General features: G+C 46.9%; 1 protein-coding gene across 1 annotated transcript in view; it reads left to right on the top strand.

Moving 5' to 3' along the window:
* The window catches only part of LOC132244728 (AP-2 complex subunit beta-like), a 79,288-nt gene that overhangs the window by 51,047 nt on the left and 14,053 nt on the right, over positions 1-14,188 (top strand). The window contains 4 exon segments of the mRNA XM_059717083.1: positions 5,184-5,299; positions 7,203-7,368; positions 8,729-8,827; positions 12,491-12,750. Coding sequence (XP_059573066.1) covers positions 5,184-5,299; positions 7,203-7,368; positions 8,729-8,827; positions 12,491-12,750 — 641 coding nt within the window.

Here is a 14,188-nt window from a genome sequence, read left to right as displayed (position 1 = left end):
AGCAAAAGTTCTCAGATAATTGCAGGAGTGGGATCTTTACAGTACAATTTACAGAATTGGGCTCACCTTTCCTGGGTTGTGTTTGGTTTCTGTAGAACAGCAGCAATTTTGAATACCCCCTACCTGGAAACTGCTTCTTTTCATATTGGCTCGGTTTCTACCTTTGCACTGCACAGTAGTCTGCCACACACACACATCATTTCTGAACTGATATGTTTTTGTATGGAGTCTGCCTGCAGAACCCTCTCAAATGCCTGTCCTGCAATAATAAACTCCCCCCATATGGCGAGATGCATCTTGCCAAGAGTCAAAGTAGAATTGCATGTCCTTCCATAGCAATTCCCTTATAAAGAGCTCCTCATGGTACAGATCAGTACTGTGTAAACATAGGATATTATCCCTGGCATAAGAGAGCATTCTGCAGACTGTTCAATGGGTCAGAATTACCCATATTAATTTGCTTGTCCTGTTCCTGGTGCAGTTCTCAGCACTTGGACAATGAAGTTTCATCAATTTCACTTTTAAGTTCTCATGCCCTGCTGCATTGTTTGGACTGCAAGCAAAAATATTTCTAATGGCAAGCTAGGCTTTGTGCAGCTACTTTGAAAAGAAATCATACTGTTTTAGTACAATTATAACCCATGTTCCTTTAAGGTCAGGTAGGAAGAATGAAAAGTTCACCTTGTTTGAAATCAGGGAGCAAAGTGGAGCTGTAGAACTGCTTCATGTCCATCATTGCTATTGAACACCTGGGAAGAGATGAAATAACTCATCTGGATATGTCTTCCTTACTGGCTGAGCCTGTGGAACTCATTGAGATCCCAAGTGAACAGGCAGCCCAAAAGTCCATCTGCATAACATTTGTAACCTGGAGACCCTGAGGCTTTTCAGCTTCACAGTCCTCAAATGATGGCTTCTTACACCTCAAATGATGGCTTCCCAAGCAAGCAAGAGAAGAGATCAGAGCACCCTGTTATCAAGGCAGACACTTTTCAATTACAAGGTTCCAGGTTGTATTTTTCTTGCTGTCTTAATGGTGTAACACACACTGAGCAGTGCTGAGGAGGACACCTTTGCTATTCTGTGTGCCTCTGTATTTCTAGGTAGCCTTTTGTTTTCAGTGCAAGGCCAGGACAAGTATGCAATTAAAGGTGTGCCCCTTTTCTACCTCTTCCTATTGCCAGTGCTGTCACTGAGTAGGATGCTACACTTGGAAAAATGTTGTTTTCTTGGCTGGGAGGAGGTTCCTGGTCACTTGAGCCAAACGTCACAGACTTGATTTATTTGCTGCCTGAGGTTTGTCCATGAGATTTTGCCAGTTCTCAAACTGAGCTTCTGATTTTGCTGTTTAATCCCCTTTGTTCCTCCTTACCACCCCCAAGCACTTCAAGATTGAAGGGGACTATTAGCTCACTCAAGTCTAAGATCCACCTACGTAGATATTGTCTGTACCCTATAATGTTTGTGTCTCTCTACTGAATGCTCTGTGAATATATTTATGGTGGCTGCTTATTCACTGCCTTGAGCAGTCTGTTCCTCACGTTTAATCATTGGCTGTGTAATGAGGCTTTGTATGTACTCTGCTAACACCTCATTCTAGGCCCTGTTGCATCTGAGCCATTTATAGCTCTTGGGTGTGGCATCCTTTGCTAGTACCCCTCAGAGCATTGTCTTCCTCATTTTCCTATCTGCTAATGAATATAGCTCTACTACCTAGATATTCTGTTAGCACAGAGAGCATTCTAGCATCCAGTCTTACCCTGTAATGGTGCTTAAAGCTAAGGTTTCAAGCCAGTTAGTCTTTAAATTGTTCTAGCCATAGTTAATCTAAGAGAGGTCTCTGGCCATAGAGTTAGTGAACCCACCCCATAGATACTGAAGCTGCTGTTCCATAGTTCCAAGTTTGCTTTGTGGTGCTAATCAGCAGGGAGCTGGGTTTTCTGTCTCCCACAGAAAAACGTAGTAAAACAAGGATTTCCCTCCTTACTGGAGTAAAACATGGGTTTCTCATTTTAGCAGAGAAACTCAAGGATTTTGCAGTTTTGCAGTGAGTTCTCTGCAGGCTGCCAGAGTTCCAGCCCGAAAGGGGCTGGGAGGAGCAAGAGGAAGGCGGTTAGGCAGGGGGTGCCATGTCATTGGTGGTGGCAGTCCCTCAAAGTCGAGGATGACATCCGTTAGGCTTGATGGGTCCTCAGGTGACTGAGGAGCCCAATTCTGGATGCGTACATTCTTTTGCAATGGGGCATGGTGTTACACGGAGGAGTGGAATTCATGTTATGCGGAGGAGTGGGATTCACAGTCCTGGGTTGGTCTCCTTGTCCTTCCTCTACTGCTGCCATTCCTCCTCAGTATCGAATTGTTGGGCCTCAAAATGGTGTGCACCTTGGTGGACCAGATGGCTCAACACCGAACAGTCAGCAGCTTGCTCCTCCCAGCTGTTGATGTCAATGCCTATGTGCTTGAGGGCAACCTTGAGCATGTCTTTGTACCATTTCCTTCAGTTGCCCTTTGAGCATTGGCCAACAGAGAACTGGGAGAAGAGAATCTGGCGAGGGAGGCGGTTCTCGGACATCTGTACGCGGTGGCCTGTCCATCAGAGTTGATTTCTCAAGAGCAAGGCTTTGATGCTAGTGGGCACAGCTTCATGGAGGACACTCGTGCTGGTCCAGCAGTCCTCCCATTTGATCCCTGGGATTTGACACAAGCACCACTGGTGAAAGCTCTCGAGGGTCTTAATGTGGCGTCGGTAGACAGTCCAGCTTTCACTGCAGTAGAGGAGGGTGGTCAGCACGACAGCCTTTTAAAGCAGGAGCTTTGTTGACTTCCAAAGGTCTCTATTTTCGAAGACACATTGCCGCCGTCTTCAAACTGCGACACTGATGCAGTTGACCTGATGGTAGCCTGTTGAGAGAGGTGGCTGTTGAGATACAGAAAGTGCTCCATGTACTCCAGAGCCTCCTTGTCTACGTAGCTAGCACAAGGGATGTTCAGCTGGCTTGGGGAGGGTGGGTGGAGAACCTTTGTCTTGGCAACGTTCAGGAACAGGCCAAGTCTCTTATATGAAGTGTCAAAGAGATCTAGGGTCACTTGCACATCCTGTGCAAAGTGACCCATCACACAGCAATTGTCTACAAACTGAAGGTCGTGGATGTCCTTGGTGGTGAGTTTCGTTTTTGCCCAGAAGTGCCCAAGATTGAAAATCTTCCCGTCCAGTTGATACTGGGTACTGATGCCAGATGGTGGATAATCTTGGATGAGGTAGATGATGACGGTCAGGTAGATGGTGAACAAGCTGGGGGTGATCGTGCAACCTTGTTTGACCCCAGTCTGGGTGCAGAAGACGTTGGTTTCAGATCTTCCACTCAGGATAGTGGCAGTCATATCGTCATGCAGGAATCTCAGTATGGTGACAGACTTCAGCGGGCAGCCAAGGTATTGGAGGATGGTCCACACAGCTTCACGATTTAAGGAATCAAATGCCTTGGTCAAGTCAATGAAGGCAAGGAACAGTTCTTGATTTTGCTTCTGACATTTTTCTTGGATCTGCCTGGCAATGAAAACCATGTCTGCAGTGCCCCGGGATGGTTGGAAGCCGCATTGGGTTTCCGGAAGGATCTCCGTGGTGAAGGGATGAAAGCAGTTCAGGAGGATGCGGGCCAGGATATTACCTGCAGTGGACAAGATAGAAATCCCCCTGTAGTTCCCACAGTCAGATTTGTCTCCCTTCTTGTGGAAGGTCATGATGATCGTGTTCTTGAGATCCCCAGGGATGCCCTCTTTGTCCCAAAGGTGGAGGATAAGCTGGTGGAGTTGTGATGCGAGCCGGAAGCCACCAGCATGGTAGACCTCTGTGGGTATACCATTGGGCCCGCAGGCTTTGTTTGTTTTCATCTGTTGGATGGCCCGCCTCAGCTCTCCGATGGTTTGTGGATCACCAAGGGAAACCACCACAGGGTGTTGCGGGATGACTTGGAGAGTCTCCTCTGATACGGTGAACTCCCGTTCAGGAGGAGTTCGAAATGCTCCTTCCAGCGCAGATGGATGGCATCATCATCCTTGAGGAGCCAGGAGCCATCCTGTGATCGGAGGGGGTTTTGTCCAGTGGAGCGGTGTCCATAAGTTGTCTTGGTAGCCTGGAAGAAGTTATGTATGTCATGCTGGTTGGCGTAGCTCTGGATCACGCACACCTTCTCTACCCACCAGTTGTTTTTCATGTCACGGATGCATCACTGGACCTTAGCCTTCAGCTGGTGGTACACTGCTGTCTTTCGCCGAGTTTGTGGATGGCTTTGCCAGGTGATGAAGGCTGCACGCTTCCACTAGAGGAGATTGCAGATCTGAGTGTCATTGGCGTCAAACCAGTCCTGGTTCTGTTGCAATGCAAACTCAATAGTCTGGGCGCAGGCATCTTGGACAGCAGACTTGAGTTGCTCCCAGTGTGCCTGGATAGAGATGTTATCATTGCTAGGGACTTGCTCCGGTGTACTATACAACTGGGCCTGGAACTCCTCCCACTGTAGAGGGGTACCAGCAGGGCTGTGCAGGCTGTGGGGAAGGTGTGGGGAGTGAGGGGCACCAGCAGGACTGTGGGGGTTGTGTGGTGCCTTTAATTTTAATCATGGATTTGGTGGGTTTTATTAGAGAATTTGCAATTTTTTTATCAGAGAATATGCAACTTTTTATCAGGGAAAACCAGGATCCCTGCCATTTCTCCCTGTAGCTTTTACATTTTTCTCTTCCCCCAGCACATTGTACTAGTCCTCCTTGAACTTCCTTTCAATCCTGAATACTGACAGGCAGCTCCTGCAGGGTGCTAGCCTGTTTTGTGTATTGGCTAGCAAGGGGATGCAGAAGTATTAATGCAGGTAGTGTCTGTTAATATCACTTTTGCATGTGTGCTGACCACTGGTTGGATATCATGTCAGAATAAAACCTTTTTTTTTTCTTGTGACAAGCCCTTGAGTTAAAGGGCAGTGTCTTTGTCCTGCAAAGTTTTGAATATGCCAGCACTAAGCTCCTATCTGCAAACTGTGCATGTGCTCAGGGCTGCTTGCTAGCCTTTGCCTCTGTTTTGGGCTTAGAAGTACACCTCAATTTTCAGATCATATACAACATGTGGGTGGTTTATTTGCTTTGCCTTGCGGCAAGTTGTTCTAAGACTACCTAACTGCTTTTCTCCTCAGCAATCTGCAGAACGCTGTGTGAGTACCCTGCTGGACCTCATCCAGACCAAGGTCAACTATGTTGTCCAGGAGGCTATTGTTGTCATCAGGGACATCTTCCGCAAGTATCCCTACAAGTAAGTGAAAGTATTTCAGGCCTAAGGACCTGAGCAGCTAATGCCTTAAAGGACAACTGCCCCTATTTTGCTCAGTGCCCTGTAACTCAAAGCTCCCATCATTTGTGTAACTTCTCCAACTTTAATGGATAAGGTGTCTCTCTTTCTGAAAAGTGGACTATTCTAATCCAAGAATGTGGTACCCTAGTGTTGCTAATAGATTGCTCTTTGACACAGTATGTGTTTGAGTGGGAAGAGTTTTCCTCCATACAGATGTTTAGTTTTCATTAAGTACAAGTTAATTAAAGTCAATAAAATTCTGATTATGGTGGTTACATTGAAACACTGACCTATCTTACAGCATTAGGCTCCTGTAATTGCTAGCGTCTGTCGGGTGATTTTATAAGCCACCTCCAGCAGAAAGTTCACAAGCTTAAAAACATGTTTCACCTCCCAAGAGCTCAGGGTGTTGTTTCAAACAAACTCCATTTGTTAAATGTTACCATGTGCTTAGCCTTCTGTTTTCATAGTTTCATAGTTGGTAGGGTTGGAAGGGACCTGAGGAGATCATCTAGTCCAACCCCCTGCCGTGGCAGGAAAGAATACTGGGGTCAAACGACCCCGGCCAGATGGTCGTCCAGCCTCCTTTTAAAGACCTCCAGGGTAGGAGCCAGCACCACTTCTTTTGGAAGTTGGTTCCAGATCCTAGCCGCCCTGACAGTGAAATAGCTCTTCCTAATGTCTAGCCTGGAACTACCCTCTGCTAGCTTATGTCCATTGTTTCTTGTAACTCCCAGGATTGCTCGGGGGAACAGAGATGCTCTCATTGCCTGTTGGTCCCCCTTGACTAGTTTGTAAACGGCCACTAGATCCCCTCTTAGCCTTCTCTTTTGGAGACTGAACAGGTTCAGGTCCCTCAGCCTCTCCTTGTATGGCCTGCCCTGCTGCCCCCTGATCATGTGGGTGGCCCTCCTTTGGACCCTCTCCATATTGGCCACATTCCTCCTGAAGTGTGGCGCCCAGAACTGGACTCAGTACTCCAGCTGCGGCCTGACCAGTGTCGCATAGAGTGGGAGGATCACCTCCTTGGACCTGCTTGAGATGCATCTGTGGATGCACGACAAGGTATGGTTGGCCTCCCTGACTGCGTCCCCACGCTGTCGGCCCATGTTCATTGTGGCGTCAATGATGACTCCAAGATCCTTTTCTGTCTCAGCACTGGCAAGCAGGGAGTTCCCCAGCCTGTAGGTGTGTCGTTGGTTCTTCCTCCCCTTTTATTTGAGGGACCTGTGTGTGTTTAACTAGTACAGCAGCATCTTTCAACTGAGATGTGAGGATAGATGAGTAGCAAAGGGTATACATACATCTTCAGGCCTCTTTGGCTAATCCTGCTGTCAGTTGCAGGGAGACTCACTACATGCCATAGAGGTACCCCACCAGAGCTGTGTGCTGATGCTAATATTAATTTTAGAGCTAAGCTATTGGGGAGGTATTGATACCCTGGTTAGAAATCCCAGACAGGAACAGGAGCCAGTGAAAAGGCAAGACCTGATAAAGATTCAAGAGAAGCGACTGAGCTTATTTGACTTGTTGGAGCAAAGATACCTTTTATTAAGGAGACAAATATGGCAAGTCTGTGTCTTGAGTTTTATCTCCTACATAGTCTTGCTGCCTAAAAGAGAAAGAGGAGCCTTTGGAATCTTAACTAAGTGGGCATCATTTACGAAGATGATAGTGTCATTGGAAACATTTTTATCATGTAACTCATCTCCTTGCTGTGTGCCATTTTATAGCTCGTAATAATGTAAGTTGTCATGATTTTGATCAGAGGGCTTCACCCCAAATGGCATGGCATGGGTTAGAGTGCTAGTTCCACAGTGACGTGATTTGCCCCCAGTAATCAGGCTTTGTTCTGGTAAATCAGGTATGAGAGCATCATTGCCACATTGTGTGAGAATCTAGATTGCCTGGATGAGCCGGATGCCAGAGCTGCCATGATCTGGATAGTGGGTGAATATGCAGAAAGAACAGACAATGCAGATGAGCTGCTGGAGAGCTTTTTGGAAGGATTCCATGATGAAAGCACCCAGGTAAAGCTGTGCTCTCCACCCCCATCCTTCAAGGTGATATGCAGTGGGTGTACATGGCTGACCATAGTATTACTAGAGCTAATTGGAAAACTTCAAATGTTTGGCTAAAATTCAAGGACTCTTGGGAGGCTGTCCTTCAGGATCCCCTGCTTTCATTTCCCTCTGTAGACTGGCTCCCTGGTTTGACTGTGTCTTGCATAATACACCATAATATGTCTTCTAAAAAATAAAACAGGTGGAAAGCAGTGCATGATGGGAGTTTCCATATGTAGTATATAATGGGAAATGTTACTTCTGTCAGGGAAACCAGGACAAATGGGGACACAAGGATATCCCAATGTGAGGCCCCTGAAGGTGCTACAACAGCAAAATATTTTGTGGCTTGGGGCCATTTTGTTTTCTGACAAAAATATCAATGTTATGGGAAGACCTGACACTTCATGCAAAATTTCATTTAGTTGAAGACCCAGTTTTCTAGAGCACACTCTCTGTTGAAAACTTTCAGCCAGTCCTGAGTGTGAAATTGCATATTCCAAGGCATATTACATCAGGAGTGATCCTGACTGACCTAGCTATGCTGGCATAGTGGGGACTCAAATTATTCTGACAAAACTTCACTGTTACTAGTTTAAATCTGGTTCACTAGGTTGGAGGTTAAAATAAGCTAACACCAGCTAGAGTGCAGTCTTGCCATTATGAGTTGATGGTAGGAGCACTTTGCCAGTATAGCATGTTGGTATTCCTATTGGGGTAATGCACTGCTAGTGTAGCCATGGCCTGAGGCTAAGTCTGAATGGTCCTCTCTGCCATTTGCAGAAGAATTCAGTAGGCTTGTTTTGTGTCTTACTGGAATACTGAGTTAGTGCATCAAGTAGGTAGTTTCTTTTGCTCTGAGGAAAGGAAAGACTTACATATGCTGTCCTAGTTGGCTTTAACATCCCCTCCCCGCCATGTATGCTTGGGAGAGGTGAACAATGAAGTAACTTATAATGTGGTCATCACTGACCCCAACAGCTTGTTAAGACAGCTTGAGATCTTAATGCAAAACTACAGCAATGGAAGTATAAAATAAAACCTGTGATTTAAAAAAAAAACCATGGAGCTGTTTAACTCATTGGGCAAAAGGTTCACATGCTTTGTGCTAAATCAGTATTCTGTATTTGTATGTGATCTGTGCAGTTTGCATTAGCTTCTAGCCAGTTAAAATGAGACAGTAGCATATGCTGGTATGCAGGGTTCTGCTGTGTTGTTTGGGTTTGGACAAGGCAGTGTTACAAGCTAACCTCACATTGTATCTTTGAGTATCTGCATACTTTTATGTTTCTTTCCTAACCTTTGTTGTGTTCCTGCTTTATCTTAGGTGCAGCTCACTCTGCTGACCGCTATAGTGAAGCTGTTCTTAAAGAAGCCCTCAGAAACGCAGGAGCTGGTTCAGCAGGTCGTAAGCCTGGCCACACAGGTATGCCAAGCTGTATCCAGTAGGAACCCAGGTGGTCCAAGCATCGTGATGCTGGCAGACAGTACAGTGTGTTCTGCCTTGACAATGCCAAGGGAACTAGATGTGCCAAGAGACAGGAATGAAGGGTATCTACAGCATAACCAGTTCCTCCACTCTGAGTCAAAGGGCTGTGACTTTCAGTGTTTGGGTTTTCCAAGGCACTATTGCTGTGGTGTAGTTGCTGCTTAATTCTTCTTCAACCCTTGCTCCCACCCTGGTTTTGTCTCTGTGATGTGGAACACGAAGCATAGGATGGGTAGGTTCCATAGAGATCCAAAGAATTTTCTCCCTCAGAAAGATGGCTTGTAGTTAAAATCAGAGAGATGAAGTGGAAGAGAAGAGATGTCGGGACTGGCAAACATTTTGTAACCAGCGGGCATTGGAGCAGAACACTAGCAGTGTTATGAAATCAAAAGAACAAGGCTTTCTTTTGCTCCCAGGCTGCCAACAAAAGTGGCAATGTTGTTGGACATTTTTAATACTGGATTTAGACCAGCTTGAATGGGCTGCTGAGCCAGAGATCCCCTGACCTTGGATCCCTGTGAATCTGAACCAGATTTGAACTGACAGCCTGAAGTCCTGCAACTCCAGATCGTTAGAGAGGATTTTCCTCTGACAGGAACAGCGGAGGCCTCAGCTTAGCTCTCTTGCATTCACTGGGGCTAGTCGTCCAGTGCCCTTTGCACCCTCTCTTCCAAAGACCTGCTGCATTGTACAATTAATATAAAATCCCTTCCAGCTTTCAGAGAGTTTGTTCTTTTTCCAAAATGTTTTAAACTGCCATCATCTGGTCTGCTTTGCTTTAAGAAAGGTCACAGGCACGGTCTGCTGGCATTTAGAATCCTCACCTTGATGTGTGGAGCCACTGTTAATGCCATCAAAGAATGGGGTAAAAGTTAGGTTTGGAGCCTGCATAGCAGCAGAGACAAAGATGCCATTAGGCAGTCCCTGAACTTTATGCTTGGTTGGGTCTAGGATACAGTGTATCATTATAGAGCCAGCCTGCAAAAGAAATGTGCCAGGCATTAAAACCCACTCTGCTGAGTCACAAAACACTTAAGAGCCTAGTATGATCCTAGGGTGCCATTTTTTCCCCTCTTGTTTGTCACAAACCTTAATTCAGTCTGGCTTATTGCATATTTCTATGAATAATAATGCAATGCAAGTTGCATAGCAATAGGCCCTTTAGTGTTTTAGTGCTCTGACCTCTGATTCAGAGGTAGAGATACTGTTATTTTTCACTTTAGCATGAGAGTATCTAAGCATGTATTTCTAGCCATCTCTAATTTGAGGGCTTAATGTGTGTCAGGAGAGATCTCCAGAACAAAATGGAGGTGGGATTGTAGCATGTGGTAGGGTACCCGTGCTAGCCCAAATCATCCAGCCTAGATAACAACCTCACTGAAGACAGAGTAGAAGAAGGAGGTGAGGAGAAAAAAAAATCTACTTTTGTCTATTCCAGCAGGTGTTTTGAGATTTGAAATCTTATAAAACCTGATTACATTCAGTTGGCTATAATGCTGGAGAAGCATTTAGACTTGAGTACGTGGGGAGGGGTGCATTTGGGGAGGGATGTGTGATTGTGTGTGGGAGATGGTGTGGTTGTGGTGCTTGTGGGAGAAGGGTTTTTGGGTATGGCGGGGTGTGCATGGAAGCCTGCTGCACCCCCCTCCCCCCCTGCACGCAGCCCCGTGAGCTGGTCAGCATCTGCCCCACAACAACCTGGAGTCTGTGCGCCCAGCCCCACAGTCCCAGCCCCATCCCACGCCCACTCTGGACTCACCCCAGCAGGAGCAGACCAGCCAGAAATCCACATACACATCCCTGACCCCAGCCTGCCCTGTGCCTGCTCTGCACCGCCCACATGTGGTATATCCTGCTGCCCCCTGGACACACAGCAGGGCTGAGGCGGCTCCACACCTGGACTACTTTTCTAGACAGCCCAGGTGGCGGTGGCTCCTTCCAGCTGCTGCCACCGCTGGCCCCAGGCCTGTTGTACTGGTAGGAGCCTATGTTTGTAGCCCTGATCCAGCCTGCCCCATGCTTGCTCTGGACTCATGTGCCCAGGCTCAGCAGTGGCGGCTGCCAGGCAAAAATTGTTCCTCAGCGTGGGGGAAAAATGGCTCCTCCCCCTCATTGCTGCTGGATCCTTCCTGCTGCAGCTGCCTGGAGCCCGTGTTGGGTTTCCCTGCATCTTCAGCACCACGTCTGGGCTGCCCAGTGGGGCAGCAGTGACAGAGCAGTTGAGACACAAGGCACCCCGGCATAGGCTCTGGGCAGCTGCAGCAGGAAGTACCTGCCTGGCAGCCGCCACTGCTAATCCTGGACGGGTGAGTCCCAAGTAGGTGCAGAGTGGCTGGGTTGGAGTTGTGCTGCTGGTTCCTTGCTCGTACCATGGATCTGGGGCCAACAGCAGTGACTGCCAGAAGGAGCCACTGCCGCCTGGGCTACCTAGAAAGGCAGTCCAGCCACAGAGCCACCCCAGCCCTGCTGCGTGTCCAGGGGGCTGCAGTACATGCCATGGGTGGGTGGTGCCTGGGCCAGGCGGGGCTGAGGGACCCACCACGGGCTGGGCAAAGCCCCTCCATGGGCCAGATCCAGCCCACAGGACGTATTTTGCCCGGCCTTGGCTGAGGGTTTGCCGCACTTTTTGCAAGAAGCTCTTGCAGGCTGGAACTCTGCCAGCCTGCAGAGAGCTCTTTGCAAAAGTAGAAAATCTGTGGGTATCTCCATTAAAATGAAAAATCCACTTTTTTTGTCTGTTAAAAGGGAAAATCCACAGTTTTTCCCATTTTTGCATGGGAAGCAGGAAACCTGGATCCCTGGTGATCAGCGCCCTTACTTCCATGGGTAGCTTAAATGTCCAATATAAAATTACTCCTTACACCCCAAAAATACTGGAGCTTCTTGTTTCTTTTCCTTTGGAAGCTAGGCTTTTATCTCTCTTTTTTAAAACAGCTTTTCATGCTGGTACAGAATTATCTACAATAAAAAGGATGTTACTGACAGCTGGAGGCCTGAAAGACTGAAGGATGTCTTTAACAACGAGTGTGTGTGTGTGTGTGTGTGTGTGTGTGTGTGTGACCTTTTATGCTCCCTTTCAAAAGTGTATGTAAAGCAAACTCTTAGCAAATTAGCCACCTATCCTGTGGCTTTATGTGCCTTGTCCTACCAGTGCCCTTGTAATCCTCAGTCATTGTCTTTCATGGCACAGTATTATGCATCTGCTACTAGTATGTGGCTGAATGAGGAAGTCATTTTGATCCCTCTATTTATATTTATGGTAGGATTAAATAAGGACAATTAGAAGAGCACATTTGGAATGGAGTGGAGGGAGTTCTAAACCCTGAGGTCTGTTGTACTTGATTATCTCACTCGATCCCTTTTCTATTCAACTAGATGTTTTCCTCTTTGACTGGCTATTTAGCTGAGGGGCAAGAAGCCAAACTCTAATTTTTGTTTCAAATGTTGCTGTTTATGACAAGTACTTCAGTCAGTAGCATTGTCTTCAAGGTTGTAGTTTCATTTCCAGTAAAAGAGAACAAGGTTACTGGAAGAAAAAGAATGTGACTGCAGCAAATAAGCCTGCTTCAAATCCCTGGATGAGACTCTGTTTCCTTTTAGGATTCAGACAACCCAGACCTGCGAGATCGTGGTTATATCTATTGGCGCCTTCTCTCCGCAGATCCTGTGACTGCCAAAGAAGTGGTTTTATCAGAAAAGCCACTGATTTCTGAGGAGACTGACCTGATTGAGCCAACACTGCTGGATGAGCTCATCTGCCACATTGGGTCATTGGCTTCTGTGTACCACAAACCACCCAGTGCCTTTGTGGAGGGCAGCCACGGGATCCACCACAAGCATTTGCCAATTCACCATGGCAGGTAAGCAAGGAATAGCTACGTTATTGGCCTTCCCTGCTCTGAGAATGTGAATTAGGGAAGAAATAGTAAAAAAATTCCCCCAGCTTTGTTTTGAAAAGTTAACTTTTCAAAAACAGAACGGGTAAAAAAAGTGCTAGGTCAGGTCATTGAAATTTGGCCTGGAGTAAAACTAAGATAAGTTAAAGCTTAAATAATGCTGTGAAAGTAGAAAGGTTTTGGTTTGTTCTGTCTGTTACAAATTTTCTCCGAAGACAAAAAATACAAACCAAAGAGCAGACTGGGAAATAAGCTTGTGATGTGAAATCAAATAGTAAGTGCACAGTGTACTGGAATCCTTGTTTTATAGCAGTTCTGTTCAACTGGCAGCCCACAGGCTGTGTGCAGCCTGTGAGGGGTTAAATTGCAGTCTTCAGGCTCAAACCAGGCAGCTGCTCCTAGCAGCCAAAGTCTCTGGGCTCTCCCTCCTCCTGCTCTTGCTTCAGAAGGCAGTGCAGTGCAGCACTGCATGGGGAGCTGATAGTCAGGCTGGGCTGTGCAAGGGGAGAGGGAAATGGGAGGTCGAGGGGGGAAGCATTGTATTCCCTGTGGTATGTGAGGTGGCTTTTGGTGCAGTGATGCTGGGGAAGTGCCCATGAGTGCATGTATTGCAGCAGTATATAAAGGAATTGTGCCTCTACGGTGTAGCAGCTTGGGGGAGGGATTCACAGAGCAGTTGGGGGCCTCGTGGTGCGTGCCTGTGCAGCCCAGTTGTCCATCCGTGGCTTGCCTGCTGCTGTAGCCTGCACAGTGTGCAGCCCCCATTGGTGTGGCTTTCAGTGGCTTAGAAGTTGGACAGCCCCATGTTACAGTATTTCATTCCGTTCCATGGTTCCTTCTTCAGGTGAGTTATACTACTTGCTAAGTGCATCAGTTACAGTTGCAGCTCTTTTTCCAGTTGAAGGTATAGTGTCAATGTAATGTGTACCAGAAACCCTGGGAAGTCGTTCTTGAACCACTGTTGGTTTATTGTTTGTCTGATTGTTTTGCTATCCTCTTGCAAATCGGTATAGACAGTTGTGCCTTTGCTGTCTCCTCATATCTCCCTTCCATAGATACAAATACTCCTGATGGCTAAAACACTTTCCATGGCTTTGGAGCATTATGAAGTTTAGTAGCTTTTCCTCTGTCTGAAACTTAGTCTGGCTGCATTGACCAAAGGCCTGCAACCTCAAGTTACACTCAGGACTTCTGGGGCTTCTGCAGCGTAGTGCAATGGAAACAGAAGAACTATGTCCTGCTCAGGGGCCAAGAGCAGAATGGGCTAGCTCAGGCCAAAGGTGAGACCAAATCTCCATCTCAGGTTTGGCCAACTAGCTCTCCTGTTCATTGTTATTTCAGGTCAAAGCTGGTATCTGAGGTTTTTACTAGCTCAGATGAGTTCTTCACCACTTCTAGAGCA

The sequence above is a fragment of the Alligator mississippiensis genome, chromosome 14 (genome assembly GCF_030867095.1).
Source record: "Alligator mississippiensis isolate rAllMis1 chromosome 14, rAllMis1, whole genome shotgun sequence".
Taxonomy (NCBI): domain Eukaryota; kingdom Metazoa; phylum Chordata; order Crocodylia; family Alligatoridae; genus Alligator; species Alligator mississippiensis.
Note: the sequence above shows the minus strand (reverse complement) of the source record. Positions and strands in the feature narration are given on the sequence as shown.